A 17,399-nucleotide genomic window follows, 5' to 3' on the forward strand; every position below is an offset into this window, starting at 1 on the left:
AGCTTACAAGTGATTTCAAAGGACTCATGAGCTGCAAAAAGAAATCCATAACTTTAACTGCTTTCTTTTAAAAATGTATTGTTTAGTAAAGTAATCTCTCCAGTGACAATTCATTTCCCCCAACATGAAAAATGTTATTAGAAATTGCTCCAAACCCCAGCAGAAATAACACTCTATTCAGGAAATACAGAAGACAATAATTCATTTGACCCTGGCTTTTTATTGAAAAGTTCTCTCTTTTACAATATAATTTATTTTTTCCTTTAAATATCACAAAGTAAATCACTAAGCAGCAGCGGCACTACCAATCCCTCTACATCCTGAACACAGTAACAATAAAGGTTTTGTCTTCATGTTTGTAGTCCTTAATCAAATTCATATGTTGCCAGCTGGATGAACCGGAGACGTGTTGTGAATACAGACATCTGTGACCACTGAAGCTAAATGTGTGGATAACGGCAGCAACCTCAAAAACACATTTAGAGAACTGAAAAATAAAAGCTTTGACACCATTGCACATTTCCTGTTTCTTTTAAATAGACAATGACTTCAAGAAGAATGACTTGAACACAAAAACTTTGTAAAGGCAGTCAGTTTTGGGTGTGCGGGCCACATCCTGTTTGTAGTTCTCACTCTGTGTCTGAGAACTCATCGGGAACTGGACAAACTGGGTTTCCGAACAATGACTCGCAGCCACTGCTGATTCAACAAAGCCAGATATTAAAGGGCAGCTATTGCACATGATTGTTTCAGGTGACAGATCTTTTGATTCACTTTTGCAATCAGATTTGTTTTTGTTTTAAGTCATACTTTACTGTTAAATGTTTAACTTAACAATTACAACTGCAGTTCTGAAGGAGAAAAAAAAAGCTTCAATCCCAACAAGTATATAATTCTCTATTCAGCTTGTAATCAAAGATTTGTCCTTATCATCACAACGTCAAAGATTAGGTTTGTGTCAGTCTCTCTCTACACACACACACATATTTATATGTGTCAATAAAAGCTTCCACTTTTAAACATCTGTAATTTGAGACCGTCTATTTCCAAGAATGACAGAGACAGAAATGCAATTCAGTGCAACAATTCACTTTAAAGGCCATATTTAAAATTATTTTGACACAATAAAAATAATCAAGCTTACTAAATTATTATTATTAAGGTATCTACTCTGGCCATACCATTCACCAGATTTGAACCATTAAAGAGATGTGTAAGGCTGTGCTCTCCATCATCCAAACACTAAATAAGTGTGTATGTATATTTTCTCTCCATTTGTCATAAAACAAAAAGAAAATTGAAGTTTGTGGTGGAATAAAATAATGACATTGCAGCTATTTTAAAACAATTTCTCCCCAACATTTTTTCCAAAGCAATTTGACTTCAGCTTGGCTTCGCAGCAAAGCAGATGTTCAACTAATTAATGCACACAAGCCTCGTGAGCACTGCTCACTGTTTGGGGAGCTGGCACAGATCCAGCAGACAAGCCCTAGGGTGCCTTAAAGGACACATCTTCACAGTTTAAGACAAGTCCAAGTGATTTAGATTGCAGCTCCCTCTGGATCCATCAAATTAGATTAAACCGGAGAGCCTTGGAAGTTCAAGGCGATATTCAACAGCTGGGCTCCGAGGTCTGCCTGCTGCCCTCCAGGCAGGAACTCTGCAGATAGCTCTCTGTAGGTGCTGCAGACTCTACGTATATGAATGTCCTTCCTGTGAATGGCGTGTTTCCATATATGCCGTGCCTCGCCGTATAAAACTACTAAACATCTGCGAGGAAGGTGCACAGCTACATGGACCTCCCCTGTTAGTCCCAGCTCTGGCAGGCCCAGCTCCAGAGACATGGTGAGTGTAGTGTCTGACAACATGTTAATGGTGACTAAACGCTCCCCCCATAGCCAAGAATCGTCTAAGTGTGGATCAATGGCTGCACCTCGCTCAGGATGATAATCCAAGTTGCACTGCTCCACTGGCTGGAAGCCAGCTAGAGTTGATTCCTGATACATCCGAAGCACAAGTTTATGGCTCAAAGCAGGGAGTCCACTGAAGCCACCCACACGCACTTTCTTTTTCTTGAAGTTCACCTTCGGGCCAAAGTCCTGCAACAATATTGGACTCCATTACTAATATATATATATATATATATATATACACACACACACACACACTTTCCATACTACATATATCAAATAGAAGATAAGAATTTTCTAACCTATACATTTTTAAGTAGCAGAAAGCAATTCTGGTTATTTTATTAATATGATTATCAAAACTGAGACCACAGTCCAAAATGATGCCAAGGTGCCTGACTTGTTCATTGTGTTTCAGAGAAAGGGATAATAAATATGAACAAATTTTCTCTGTCTCTGACTTTTTTGGATTTTTCTATCTTGTCTCTATTCATTTCTAGAAAGATTCTAGACATCCACAAGTTAATGTCATCAACGTAGCTTCATAATTTGTGAACAGGTTTCAGAGGTGTCGAACTCCAGGCCTCGGGGGCCGGTGTCCTGCAGGTTTTAGATCTCACTCTGGGTCAACACACCTGAATCAAGTGATCAGTTCATTACCAGGCCTCTGGAGAACTTCAAGACATGTTGAGGAGGTCATTTAGCCATTTAAATCAGCTGTGTTGGATCAAGGACACATCTAAAACCTGCAGGACACCGGCCCTCGAGGCCTGGAGTTCGACACCTGTGAGTTAGATGATAAGGTTAAAAAGTAACCACTGACAGAATGTTTATTTCTGCAGTTCTAAAAATATTAACTGACACATAGAAACATTTACCCTTTAGTCATGATGAAACCCAATCGAGAAACTGAATCACGAAGCCTTTGAATTAAAATATCACGATCAACAATCAACAGTGTTGAAGGCAGCATGGAGAAGTATGACTCAAACTCTCTGTGAATCACTGTTGATGACCTGAGTAAACTCGGACTGGCACTTATATTGACTTTACAGCCCTGATAATCGCTTCTATAAATCATAGTCTAAACAAAAATGTTTTGTCTGTTTTTATTTGATAACATGCTTACCTGTTTTCTTCGACCGGACTGCGACTCCTTCCACACATCCTGGTCCATCGCACATATGAGCTCCTTCTCTTCCTCTTCTGATATGAAGTTCTCCCACAGAAAGACCCCAGAAAAGGGGAAGGATGCAGCCTGGGCATCTTTTCCAACAGCGAGCCTCGACTGAGGATCGTAGAGGAAATGATGGACAATCTTCACAGAAAGATAGATAAATAGAAAAACATCGTTATTTATACAGTAACGCAAATGTATTCCTAGAATTATTATTATTTTGGCGATGAAATTGACAGTTTGTAGTGAATGCCTTTTTGTTATAATGACAAACGCTGTTGGTAGTGATGGCCCGCTTGAAGCTGACGCTCCGGAGCGTGTGTCGAAAAAAACAACACACTGGTTCAGAAGCACTGTGTTGAGGCTTGCTTCGTTTGGCAAAAGTCACGTGACCAGTGACGTCCGAAGCTTCATTACGCACGTAACTGCTTCGGTACCTGATTCAAACGGATATAAGGAAGTGAATCATCCACGGGATTCGTGGAGTGTGTTGATGGTGACAGATAGCGACGAGGTGATCATTCCACTGACAGATATGGAGCCAGCGAGGAAGAGAGGACGTTCTGGCGTGTGGGAATATTTTGAGTTGATTTTGCTCAATTCATTTTATCTGCCGAAGTGAAAAACTTGAAATGTCCAAAATCATGTTTTCATAATGTAAATATCATTACAGCATATGACTTTAGGAACACTTCCATGTGAATTAAAGCTAATGAAGACTACAAAAATGTATTTGACACTATACGTACATTACATTGCTACACAGTTTAGAAAATCATTTTGTTTATTGTTTTTAGGTGATAGTCTGCAGGACCCAGGAATACCTGCATATCTACCAGCTTGCAGTGTAGTTCCTGCACTCCACAGCCTCTTCTGTTCCATGCAAGTGGATTTTCTCCAGGGCAGGAGAAACTATTTCTAAGAAAAGAAACAGACTCAGCCAGCGCACAGTAACACTAATCCTCTTTTTAAATGTAAATAACAAAAGGGCTACCTTACATAGATCATGTTTTTACTTTGCAAGTTCTTGATTAGGGGTGGGTTTTGATTATCGCTTTTCTGATTACAATCCATGCTAAATTGAATAAAGTGATATTGATTCATTAAAATCCCGTGTCGATTTGTAAATTAACGTTATTATGCCTGAAACGCCAGCATCTCAGGTTAAACCTCACAACATGTCGTCAAACACCATGCAGCTAAAACAGTAACTGGGAGCAGGTTTACGGATTCTGCATACAAACGTGAACACAGAGCGCGGACCCGACGCGTCAGAATCAGATTTTGATGTGTCGTCGGGTCCGCGCTGTGTTTGCCTCTTTTTTTTTTCCGCTGGCTTCTGCAGCTGCAGGTTTCATAACTCTCTGTTTACATCTCTAATTAAGTCTAACATGTGTCAGCTTTCTTTTAATAGATACGAAATTATGGATATATACTGTTAAATGATCAGAATTGTAATAGTTCTGACTGAGGCAAAACTTTCCAGATTCCAATCAAATTGAATCGGATCCTGTATCGAATCAAAATGATTCTACAAATCAGTGACGATGCAGCCATACTCAGCCCCCTAAGCATTTTCCCTTTCCAGTTCACAATCAGTCCCACCCCTAGGTCAAAAATATGTATAGGAATTGGCCTAATCTAATATTTTGTATGAACCTGTCCAGCTGTCCAGTGATTAAACGACAAGTAGATGGAGGCAGGACTTCACAGCAGGGGCATACTCCATAATGTGCTGTGCATTCTCATATGTATATTATATATATTGCTCACTTATTGTATTTACCAACATCAAGGAGTTATGAGCAAAGAAAGGCCACACCATAGTGCATGTTTAAATAGGGAAAGTTTATTGATCAAAATGTATTACGCAGATACGCATTACATTTTTTTCAGCCCCCCAATCGAGAAAACAAAACCAATTACATGTTCAAAGCAACGGAACGGTGGCCCAATATCAGAGAGAACTCCACTCTTGAGTGAGCAGTGATAATTGAGCAGTCCGTTTTATTTTGCAGATTCAAGCTGCTCTTCAAAATTTTCACCACCAGATGTCACCGGAGAGGACTGTGTTGAAAAGCTTCGAGTAATGAACCGTTTTTCAATACAAGCTTCAGTGCTTCGGAAAGCTTCATTTGGCCATCACTAGCTGTTGGCACACATTTATAACCGCAGTAATATCCCTTTAATAAGGATGGAATGTCCTCAGAGGGCACCCGTAGCTTGTGTGTGCGCTGCTGTTAGCAGTATTTGATTATTTTTTTTAACTGTTATAAGCACAATATATAAGTATTCTGTTGGAAAACAGTACCTTTGATTCACTCGCCTCCGGTTGTACTTTCTCTTTCAACCCTTCGCAAACGAGACACCGGCGGACACCTTTACAAGCGCATGAAGGCACGTCGTCACTGGTGTCGGGAGCCATCGTCCTGCATCTTCTTCTTGTGTCAGGAAGAGGCAGCAAACGAAAACATTTTTTATCGACACCTAGCGGAGAATGCGGGTATTTTCAGGGTTTGAGAATTATCCAACCAAAGCTAAAAGAGGATGCAAATAAGAAAACACATTTCTGAATATAAAAAATACACACACACACACACACACACACACACACACACACATATATATATATATATATATATATATATATATATATATAGAGAGAGAGAGAGAGAGAGATTGTTGATCGTGATATAAGGGTAAATGTCGGGAGTGGCTGCCTTAAAAATCTGCCCTCCAACTTTTATGTCCTTAAAATACTTGTAAAAACTGTTTGCTTGTTTGTCCAAAAGCCTCTTATTGCCTTTGTTTTCTTAGAACAGATAATGGTACAATAAATAATTTTAAAGTGTTTTTGCGGATATTTTGTTGACTCCGTTAACATATAGGAGATTTTCATATACTTCAGTGCCACCCTGCCTAGACCTCTTGCCCCTCCTTGCCGTTCTGTTAAAGTCTTCATTGTTCATTGCTCTAAACTGGGAGTGCCAGAATGAATGCATTTCAGGGGCTACAGACAGCATAATCTACTCTTCAGTTCTAGACCCTTTCTTTTGAACCACATCCTGAAAATGTTCTGAGTGGTGATTAACGGCACAACTTCAACTAAATCATTCAAAAATGACATGAATTTTACCTTTTTTGTTTTATCACATTGGAACTATACAAAAGCAGAAAATATTCAGATGATGGCTTTTTGGAATGAAATGTCAATACTATTTCACTTCTTTGTGATCCAAAGAACTTAAAATAACGTAATTTTAAATCAATGTCAATTTAATTTATACAGCACTTTTAATTACACTTAAACTCAATGTGCTTAACGTAAATGAAAAAGAATCATATTAATAAAAACTAAGTTATTGTACAATTGTCATAGGGTTAAGGTTAGTGCCTGGCAGGCAAAACCCAGGCTGTAAAAACAATCTCGTGTTTAAACCACGCCCACCGGATATACGTAACATTTCCCCGGGAAAGCTCGGTTTCGGCAAGAGTGTTTTGAGTTCGCTCAAGTGTTTGGTAAGTGATATTAATCACAGATATTGGCAAGTTTTAAGTTGTTTAATAATAAAATCAAAACCACTAACGCTTGCTCTAATTAAGCCAATAATTGTTATTTGTGTTTGTAGCCGAGAAATATAAATATATAGAGATATATACGGCTGTCGGCACTGCAACGTGGTTAGCTAGAAGAAACTCAAACTTATTCTCATATAACACTTTCTCATCTTCTTTAAGTGAAATATCCTTCCTCACCTTAGTATGTATGGATCTCTATATAGACGTTATGATAACGTTACTTAAAGGATAGCGCGTTATGAAATCGCATTTAGCCTGTTATTGTTGAATAGCCGCTAATTTATTGTAAACTGTTTTTGGAGGAAATCTTCCATTTCTTTAACAGATTCATCATGCTGAGGAGCTAGAGGGGATTTTAATTGCTAAATGGAAAAAATGCCAAAAAAGAGTAATTAGATCAGCTAAAACAAGTGGAACAAGCTCAGTTGTAAACAATATCTGTGTAATAATATTAAACACAAATCTAATTTTCTAAGTCTTTGTCTGTACTACAGCGTTTCTCATCCACAGGAATTTTCATTGTTCTCGAGGCTGATCAGTGGTGTTGATTACTAATCAGGCCTTCTAAAGCAGTTACAGACCTTACCCTATTGTTTGTATCTAATTATATTCTTAAAGAGCTTTTACGGAGTTTCAGTCCTTGATGTAGTCAGTTTGTTTTGGCCATGTGGGCGGTGCTCTGGTTGTGTGATTAGAACAGGATTGACAATATAAACAAACTAGGAGGACACTTCTCTCAGCCCTAGCTTCAGTTTGCCATCTTCACTCCTGAATTGTGCTTCTTCCTGCAGATAAGCGATGGAAAAAATCACTGAGAAACTTTTACTGGAGAAAGCCTCTCCAAAAGCCAACAAACTGGAGCAAATCATGACTTTGAAGTAAGGACTTCTTATTCTTCTTATTCTTATTCTTCTTATTATGCCCTGTAGGTGTCTTGCTGTCTTGCTGTTAAAGTTGCACTGAAGTAAACTGGTAATGCTTAGTTACAGTTGTGGTGACAAGTTTACATCCACTCATCATGGGCATGATTGTCATGGTATTTTTATGATGATTCTTGTTTTTTTAAAGTAATTAAAATGTATCCATTCATTCCACCCTGGAAATTATGAAGCCCTAAATGACCATGACATTTATACCAATGCTGAGTGCACATAAACAGCTAAGGCCCTAATAGTCAAAGACATTTTCCAGTTGGCTATTTAAAAACTGGAATAAAACATTGAATTAATGGAAATATTTTTATACTTTTGTGATATTTGTGTGTATGCAATAAGATTTAAATAAATGATTATAGATGTAATACTATAATCACTAAACGGTGTCATATGTAATTTTATTTCATACCCCATGGAAACACTAACTTTGGTGCTCTTTGTGTTTCAGCCTGTCTAAGATGAGGTTGAAGCTTCAGGATCTACCTGTCAAGCTGCTGTCCCGTCTCCAGTCTCTGGAGAAGTTGGATCTTTCTGGAAACATGCTGCAGGAATTTCCCAAGAACCTGGAGCTTCCTGCTCTTCGTTTCCTGGACCTGAGCGACAACCAGATCGAGGACGTTACCACTCTGGACTCGCTAAGCAACGTAGAAGAGCTGAGGATGGATGGCAACCTCTACATCACTGTGAGCACATCGCTTTGTTTTCTCCTTACACTCCTGTTTTAGTGTCACTCTTTGCAGCTACTGCACAAATGGCAAATACATGAACAGGTTATAACTGACACTTGTCATCAGTATTTCATAAAATCACATACATCTACACCTACTGCTGTCTGGCTTGGCTCATGGAGAAATATTTGAGTCAGGCCACATTGCTGAATGATCATATCAGCTGATTATTAGTGTTAGCATTGCAAGGGAGCACCCTGCATCAGTTGTCATGACAATAAAATATTCATGTGTTTGACTCCCTCAGCCAGCTCAGGCCTTTGTCTGCTGAGTTTGTGTATTCTGTCTTAAGGGTTTCCTCCTGCAATGCAAACACATGCTGATGATGTGAAATGAAGTCCTGTAGGTGTGAATGGCTCTTTTTTGTGTCAACTCTAAGATAGACTGTTGTCCAGCCTTTTCCCCCCACTGTGAAAGAGACACAGTTTCAGCCCCCACTATCCTGCAGATGATAAATGGAAATAAGGAAATCCTTGCTCCTCTGTAGGATCTGGTTGTTTTTCTAGGTGATTCATATGATAAAGCAAAACACATCCCTGCATTCTTATTATCCCAGTGCCCCAATGAAAACTGTATTATTAGCAGAGAAATTCTTTTAAAAATGGTTTCCGCTCATTTTCATCATTTGCTTCTGATTGGCTGCCACTCATAAACAAGATCAAATAGCTGGCACACAACAAATATATATGATCTTTGTCAGCTCAGTGATCAGAATGAGTAATTACATAATAATTCTGAAGTATAAATCATTCACTGAACTGCAAATAATGGAGGAATTAAACTCTTTTCCTTTTTTGCTGTGATCTCCAGTGTCTTCCACATTTGCACAGTCATATCAAATGTACAGTATGTTTGAAAGTGTTCACAGAGAGACTGCTTTTTTAGGTCCCTTCATCATAAAATGCCGCCACACTGACTTAATTGTTAACGTTTCTTTTGGTTATCAGGTGAGTGACACTTACAAGCTGATGGTGTTGCTGCCCAATCTGAGGATTTACAACGGTAAAGATGTCAGTACTTGTGCCAACCACTTGCGTTATGTCTACAGTGATAATCTGAGGACCAGGGTATGGAACTAATATCTTATTTTGCTCTACTTCATGGTGTTGGTGTTAATGTTCCTGCATTTGATACTGTACAAAGTCATAACATGCACCAAAAAATGATTTTTAGCAGCTGTTGTTTTGGAAAAAAAAAAACTTCTGGCCCAGATGTGGCAATGCGTCATCGTTTCATCACGTAGCCTGGAATCGCTGTCCTAACTATTGCTGTTTATTTTAGATTGCTGCTCTTTGGGAGAATAGCTTCTGCCTCCCTGATCCCATCACAGCAGAGAAAATAGATGTCTTGGAGAGCAAGTTTGTCAGCACTGCTTCTTATCAAGTTAAATTTGGGCCCAATTCAGTCAGTGACTTCACCAGGTGGAGGGTAAGTTTAGAGTGCTTTAGCACTTGTTTTTGGCTGCTTTCTGTTACATTTAATAACTTCTTCTTTGTCTCCTTTGGATCCTAGGTGGGGATATTAGCTAAGGAGTATCTTCTCTCACTGACAGAACCAAAGAAAGAAGTTGATAGCGTGGAGACTACAGGCACTCAAAATAACTCTGTGAGTCATTGTGTGCACTAAATATTGCTGCATTAATGAAGTTGCACCAGAGATCAGCAGCTTCCTACTTAGTGTCTCTGCTTTAGTCCAGAATATGCTTTTATATCCAAAGTTCTGTAGTCAGCTGATGATGATGTTAGAAGATTTAAAGTTCATACAGTGGCTTCGTCTTACACAGGATGTCTCGAAGCCCGCAAAGAGGAAACAAACTGAATCAGTTATAGACACCAGCATAAGACTGAGGCCTCACAAAAAGCCTCGCACAGATCCCGCAGCCTCTGCAGCCTCAGACAGTCCACGCCAGTCGAGATTCCGTCTCAAGCCTCAGACACAAGATCCAATCGACACAATCAGGAATGTCCCCAGCAAAACAAGTCGGCCTCCCATTACCCCGAGCAGGGGAGAGAGGAGATCAGAGAGACCCAAGAGAAGTTTTCAAGAGCAGCAAACCAGCGAGGATGATGCTCAGAAGAAACGGAAGGAAAGTTTGGGCAAAAAGGATTCACGGAGAGATGCTGACATGCTGCAAACAGTAGAAATTCGCAGCAACACACAGGTAAGGGAAATATACCTTCTTTGCTAAATGCAGTCATTTAAATTTTAGTCTGGCCAGTCAGATTCTCAGGAAATTTGCTGCCAATGCCATTGATCACTGGAAAATTGATCTGCCTGAATTCCCAAGACAAAAGATCTAAAAAAAAAAAAAAAAAAAAGGAAAAAACATACCTGAAGTCAAAATGTATCTTGAGACAGCCAGTAGGTGGCAGTATTAGTCTGTGTTCCCATGCAGACTTGTACATCTGGCAGCTGGTACAGAACATATGTCCCCTCTTGATGAATTTTAGTAATTTGGCTCTTCTTTAATTTTTCATTTAGCTCCAACAGGTCTTTTCTTTTGTCTAATAACCTGGTTTATTGTCAAAATAGCTGTGAACCCCCCACTTTTCTTTTTTTTTTGCTCGAGCTTTGTGTGCATCAGTATTGGTAGCATCACTATAGGTATCATCAGATTGTGCCTTCATTAAAGTTTCTCCCCCTATCTCCCTTCTCCATCTCATGATTCCTTCCTCCAACAGCCGGTGCATCTCAAGCCGCTCCATGTTCTTCAGTGCCACAGCAAACAGGACAGCTTAGAGGACTTCTCCACCCAGCTGTGGGCCTGTGCTTTCCAGCCACTGCCTGATTCTGCTGGTATTGTTTGAATACACGTTGAAAAACAGTTGCAGGGCATCTCCAAGTCAAACAAAGCTTTAAGGATTAGAAGAAAGAGATTTGAAAGTTGTTGTTTTTTGTAAATGTGGGATTAAACTCAGGCTTTTTATCTTTATTAACAGGCAACGCTGGAGGAAGTCGTTTGGTCGCTACTTGTGGAGGAGACTCTATCTGTTTGATTGACTGTGAAATGGGGATGGTGATGAAGAAGTACAAAGTTCCCGGGGAGGTATGCTCCATTTATTCGGATTAGTCTGCAGTAGTTAGGCTTTAAAAACCTGAATTTTCTCTCTGTCTTTTGCTCAGACTCGTAGGATACTTGGTTCATAATGGCAAGAAAACAATAAAGCTCTCTGTCTGTTGCTTTCCTTTACACCAGGAGTTCTTCTCCCTGGCCTGGACTACAGTGCTGATGTCCAGAGGAGGCAATGCTTCAGCGCAGCACTGCAGCATTCTTGCAGCCGGTGGGAAGAGAGGGATAGTCAAACTGATTCATCCCAGAAACAACGTGGCCTACGGAGAGTTCAGAGCCAGCCGAAAGGCGCTGTCTGTCCTCCGATTTAACCACCAGCAGGGAAACTTCCTCTTCAGTGAGTAATTAATTACACAAACTCAAACCATAATAGCGAGTATGGATAAAAATTGGGAGTTTAAAGTTCTGACAGAGAATCAGATGGTTTGTAAATAAATCTTTTGTCAGGCTTAAACTTATAAAGAGAAAACAAATGAATAGCGAGGTGATTACCCATGTCTGTTGTAATCATTTACCATTGTTTACATATCAACCTCTGCTTCAGCTGTGATCTGATGTAGTGTAATTGTCCAGTTAGGAATTATTACCACCTCTTTGAATGTTTGCGGGACTGTTTTCTGCTCATGTTTTTCTCTCTGTTAGATATATTTTTTAAGGTTTTAGGGATCTGATGCCGTTTGTAAACAGTTGGCTATGGAAAGTGACACTCCTGTCTCTGTGTTCTAGTTGTATTCTTAGCTATGCCTGCTCTTAAGTCCTCACATCTCACTGATATTGCTTTAGCAATAATTTGCTCACCTGTTAGAGTAGTGGGCTTTACATAGTTTGATTTGCTCTTGTTTAAAGTGGGTTACTTGTAAAGTAACACCGCCTCAACTTCTGTCTTGTAGCGGGATCGTACGACAACAAGATCTTGATGTGGGATATCGGCGGGGTGGACAGCCAGTACAACTTCAAAGTTGTGTGAGTCTTTCTGCCAGGAAAAGTGTTTGCGATGCAATTTCTTTAGCAGATCACATCTGTTGTACTGACTTTTCTAAAATATATAACTGTTTATCAATAATACATTTTTAAATATATTTTTTATGTTTTTTCAAACTGCTACCATTGACATTAAGATGAACGGTTCAGACTGTGATGTTGAAAATTTGCTGTTTGACCCTCCAGTCAGCTGCTGGTATTGGAAATCGGTACCACCCCTCTGCACATCTGCTTGCCCCCCACTGCTCCCAGTGCACACCTACTGACTGCCTGTGAGGACGGCTTGCACTGCTACAACACACAGCTCGGTGCCAACAACACCAGTAAGAGGTGAGATTTGAATCTCTCCCAGTCTACCTTTTATTCTGGTGACAGTCAGTGACCTAGACTATACTGGCTCACTATATCTGTTCACTGATGTTTTAATGAGAAAACTATGAATACATATGTGGCCCACCCAGAAACAATTACAGTGTTTTTGTTTTTATCTCCTTGGTAGGTCAAAAGAAATGGAGATAACTTTCCCCATATACAAGAAGGAAGACAAAGACCATGACTACCACACGGTGGACGGCCTGAGTTTTCTTAATGATGACATAGTGGGTAAGTGTACCACAATACCACTGTAGTTTTATTTACAGTGCCTTTAAACACATGCCACTCTGAGCTGGAAACATTGACTCATGCTGGATATAATTAGACCTTTCAGCGATGCTTGGCGTTGGCAGTCAGTCCAGGTTGGTCCTGACTTCATTTAAGTTTGAGGATCTGACTCTGGCACTCTGTAGTGTCATAGTCTCACTGTACAATATCAATCGCCTTGAGGTGACTTCTGTTGTAAATTGGTGCTACATAAATAAAATTGTCTAGCTTAAAATCTCCTGCTTATTACTATTCCTGACTTCCCTTTTCTCATTTTTTTTCCTAATCTTTTGCACGCTCTGTCAATTATGATAGCATCCAAGAACTACCTGTATGGTTGCATCTACCTGTGGAGCTGGAGCAGGACCAAGGTTCAGCAGCCTGACAAGAAGAGCAAAGCAGTGCGTGCTGTGGTTCTGGCTGAGCTGCAGTGGACCAACACTCAGATTCCCTACCTGGCTCTCAACACCTGTCCTGGTAAGTTCACCTCATCTCATCAGTTCTGATGCATTTAACATTCAGTCGTCATTTCAGGTCATCATCAGTGTAGACAAAGGCAGTAAGCTCATTAACTGCCATCTTCCGGTCACCACAGATATTTTGGGAGCTGGGACACAGAAGGACAGTCCAGACTGGGTCTGAAGCCACTCCATAGTTGCCCTGACTGTCGGCTTTACTGTAGAACTGGATGTTTTCACTTTACAATCTAAATTACGTTCCAGGGTTATGATTTTAACCCTCCAGATTGTGGTGAATCAGATAAATAAAACATTCTAAAGCACAAATAGATGAGTGCACACCTTCACCGAAGCCACACACTCAGACCTGCAGCTCTGAAACAACAGAGAGGACAGCTGATGTAACTCAATCACTCTATGCTGTGAACTAATTTAGAAGATCTTGAAATGCAGACAGCTAATGACCTGAAGGACTTTAAAGTTCATTTAAAGGTTCCTGGTAGTAACTTGTGAAAAAACTACTTTAGTGCTTAGACCAAGAACATCACAGATACTCACCACGTGTACTTTTCTGTGTTCTCATTCCTATCATTAGGTCAAGCCTACATGGTGTGCGGTGATGACAAAGGCAAGATATGGACATACCACATCCCCAACCTCCAGAAAAACAGCTTCCACACTGGGAAACCCATACTGCCCACTGAGGTATCTGTATTCTCAGACAGTAGCTTTCTCTTACGATTCTTGTTTAGAGAAATATCGATTGTTTTTTTGTTCTTTTTTTTCCTAAAAATGAGTCTATTAAATTAGTCTGGGAGGTAGTTGCAGTCAGACAAAACAAACTCTCAGATTAGTGAACGTTATCCTAATCATCAGTTATACTTTCCTTCGTTGTCCTTGTTTTTGCTCTCTTTTACTTTTATGTCTTATTAAAGTTGTTTCACAATCTTAGCTCTGAAAAGTGAAAACACATGGAGCTTCATCCGCCCACTTGTTTGTTTTCCAGCTGGATTTCTGGTGATGTCACAACATACCCAGATCTCAGCACTGGGCTGAAACATTGTCCTTCATGTGTGAATCCACTGAAGTCCCGTAAAGAGAGAGTTTCTTTGTCTTGCACTCACAAGACATTTAAATTTGCAGAAGCAGTTAATTGTGTTGTTCCTAGAGAAATACACGTGCACAGGAATGCACACAGGAAGCTTACAATAGATAAACACGGGCCATTCAAGTATTATTTTAGCTTCAGCATAATTTCCTCAGATTTTGTCTGCATCTCTGATAACAGATGTGTGCAACCACCATAAATATGAGAGATCTGAGCTGTGTAGTTGATTTTTGTTTCATTTTGGAAGATTACACAATGACCAGCTCTCACATATAAACACAGGATTATCGTGCACAGGAGTGCCTGTGCAGGCCATTAAGATAACGTAAAGGATGGAGACATTTTAAACCTACATTTCAATGAAATAAATGTCACTATCCATCTTCACTCTTTAAAGAGAGCTCAGTTTGCTTGCCTCTTTCAGCCTGCACATGAAATGTAAAGACTAGTGATTTGAGACTTCCAAAGCTTCACGTCGGCTGCGTGTAATGAGCCTAAACTTCAGATGCATTTCGCTTTTCTCTCCACTCAGCACTAACATGTTGTTTGTTTTTGGCAGGTGTTGGAGTGGCCGACCCCAGTTAAGAACGGCCACGGCAAGGTAGAAGGCCCCTCCATCAACAGCGTAGCCATGGACCCTGAGCTATGCTATCTAGTTGCCCTTAGTGACAAGAATATGGTGATAGTGTGGAAGAGAGAGGAGTCGCCCTGAGCAACCATGGACTGCACAGCCATAAAGAATCTGAGTGTGCCCCATTACTGAAAATGTGCACATTCATAATTTGCGAGTGTTGATGCTACATCAGCATCTAAAAGCATCACAGACTGAAGAACAAAAGAACTCTGTTACTTTTTTTACACAATAATGTATTATGTGGAGTTTAAACATAAAACTGTAATTTTCAGATGTTTTTGTTTTTACTTAAAGTTGCTGCTGTTATGAGTTATAGGTGATCATAGCTAGGTGACTTTGACTGTGACAGAATTATCCGTTGATTTGTCCAGAATGGACAGAAACGGCTCCATTTAGATCTACATGGTTACAATAATGAACCGTGGACTTCAAAATTCAGCTGATGACTGAATTTGTTTTCTTGTTTCTACTCCCTGGCACAGTTTCACAGTTTGGATGTGCAAACTTCAGTGTAAAAGTACAAGCGAGCCCAACATTAACAAAGCCATTTAGCTGGTTTAAGTTTAACTTGAATTAGTTAAAGCTTTGTTAAACTTTTTTTTAGCAGATCTGTGTGTAATGTCAGAACGGTCACGAGTTCGTGTCAAAGAATTATTCCTAACTTTAATGATGTGTTGTGGTAAGGTCTCACCCCTCCATCACCCTTGTTTCCACCAGTAAGGACCTGGTTTTTGCAGAAAAAGCAGTCCTAGCACACAGCAGATTGTGACTCCACATAATAAGACTGCTCAGTGTCTGCAGGATGTTTTAAGGGCTACAGTTTATCCACATTTTCACTGTAACAAACTTCATGTTTCACATTAAATTGGTTCATTCAGATTTAAGCCGTCAAGAGTCTGCGGCTTGTTTCTTTTTTGAAATATATGCTTTGTTGATAAGTATAGTTTTTGAATGTGAATGATTGAGGCTTTTATTTTCCTGTGCTACTTTTTTAATGATCAGATAACACTGAAGAGTGAAACTGCTGCAACATTTACTTTTCTGAATACTTCTCATGTCAGTGTGCTTATTGTGTTTTTATGCTTTAAAGCTGAAAGTGGACTGTTTTTTTTATTTTATTTAATTAAAGAAGTTTTTAGCTTGCTTCTAACTGCTTTTGGCTTTTAAGTGTATTCTGTTGTTGAATCAAATGTCTGAATTCTTAAGAAGTACAGCAAAGATGTAAACAGGTTGTTCTGTTGTACCTGGTATTGACTATTCTCATTTTAACCACTTGGTGGCTGGCATGGTTGTTTTTTCCTTAGCTCTGAAAACACAGACTACATTCTTTGGAAGGAATTTACTTGAAGGGTGCTTGCTACCCACTGTGCCCAGTAATGTATATGCTTAAAAAACAAACAATAAAAACAGAAGATTTCATTACAGAATCATATGTTTGGAAAAGGGGTTCAAAAATTAGATGAAAAGAACCACTCAGCTTATTTTACTGGGAGTACTTTGGTGCTACAAGGAAGAATGGATTCAATTACACAAATGATTTCCAGGAGTAAACATTGAAGTATCTGTAAAAGACAAAGATGAAAAGAAGAAAATGTTCCAAAACTATGAAAAATCTACAATGGACCAGCTCAGAAAGTGTAAGATGAAGGTTTTGACGTGACTCTCCCGGTCCACAAACCTAAACAATAATAGGAAATCTCCTAAAGGTGTTCTGAGACTCCTGGGAACCCAAGACTTTGGCAGGGATGGCTGTAAATTCTCTACACAAGAATCAAAAGACTTGCTGCTACAAAAAAAAACTTCCCCAAACAAGTTTTACTGAGCAGGTTATCCAACCATGCAGGATGTCCAAACTTTTACCTCAGACTTTTGTCCTGTTTTGTCTTCATAGGTCAGCAGAGTCCCTTTGTTAACAGTTTAGAAAGAATGCACTTTTGTATTAATTCAACCACACTTCATGTAAGGCTATATGAGTGCAAAACAAGACCGAGGGAGTCTTTCTCTTCACCTTCAGTGTTTCTGCCCTAGTCATCTTCCTAACATTGAAATATAGCAGGTATTAAGAAGTGCCCTCTCACCAGTAGTTTGAAAAAATTCTACACAATGATGACACATCATTCTTTATTATTCATCATTTCATTTTCTAACACCTATCCTGTGACACCTATTTTCGGCCC

At 39.5% G+C, this 17,399-nt stretch overlaps 2 protein-coding genes across 3 annotated transcripts; one reads left to right on the forward strand and one right to left on the reverse strand.

Moving 5' to 3' along the window:
* Window positions 1–200: 200 nt before the first annotated feature.
* On the reverse strand, window positions 201–5,526 carry alkbh4 (alkB homolog 4, lysine demthylase). Of its 2 annotated transcripts, XM_085289704.1 has the most exons (4): window positions 5,399–5,517; window positions 3,912–4,005; window positions 3,040–3,228; window positions 201–2,099 (listed from the first exon to the last, which is right to left on the reverse strand). In XM_085289704.1, exons 2-4 carry the CDS (start codon window positions 3,915–3,917, stop codon window positions 1,578–1,580), a joined length of 717 nt encoding a protein of 238 aa, XP_085145830.1. In that variant the 5' UTR covers window positions 3,918–4,005; window positions 5,399–5,517; the 3' UTR covers window positions 201–1,577. The 2 variants fall into 2 exon arrangements, with proteins under 2 accessions (XP_085145830.1, XP_085145829.1); XM_085289703.1 differs by lacking the exon at window positions 3,912–4,005 and having other exon boundaries at window positions 5,399–5,526.
* Window positions 5,527–6,559: 1,033 nt separating this feature from the next.
* Window positions 6,560–16,372, forward strand: lrwd1 (leucine-rich repeats and WD repeat domain containing 1). Its single transcript, XM_085287990.1, has 16 exons — window positions 6,560–6,606; window positions 7,458–7,544; window positions 8,050–8,284; window positions 9,277–9,396; window positions 9,611–9,757; window positions 9,842–9,934; window positions 10,113–10,490; window positions 11,011–11,125; window positions 11,269–11,375; window positions 11,526–11,736; window positions 12,290–12,362; window positions 12,567–12,710; window positions 12,880–12,983; window positions 13,338–13,499; window positions 14,076–14,185; window positions 15,148–16,372. The coding sequence occupies exons 2-16, from the start codon at window positions 7,465–7,467 to the stop codon at window positions 15,298–15,300; spliced, it is 2,232 nt and encodes a 743-aa protein (XP_085144116.1). The 5' UTR covers window positions 6,560–6,606; window positions 7,458–7,464; the 3' UTR covers window positions 15,301–16,372.
* Window positions 16,373–17,399: the final 1,027 nt, after the last annotated feature.

Source organism: Mchenga conophoros, linkage group LG10, assembly GCF_057382185.1.
Source record: "Mchenga conophoros isolate Kocher_MC1m ecotype Shallow Benthic linkage group LG10, M_conophoros_male_GT1.1, whole genome shotgun sequence".
Classification (NCBI taxonomy): Eukaryota; Metazoa; Chordata; class Actinopteri; order Cichliformes; family Cichlidae; genus Mchenga; species Mchenga conophoros.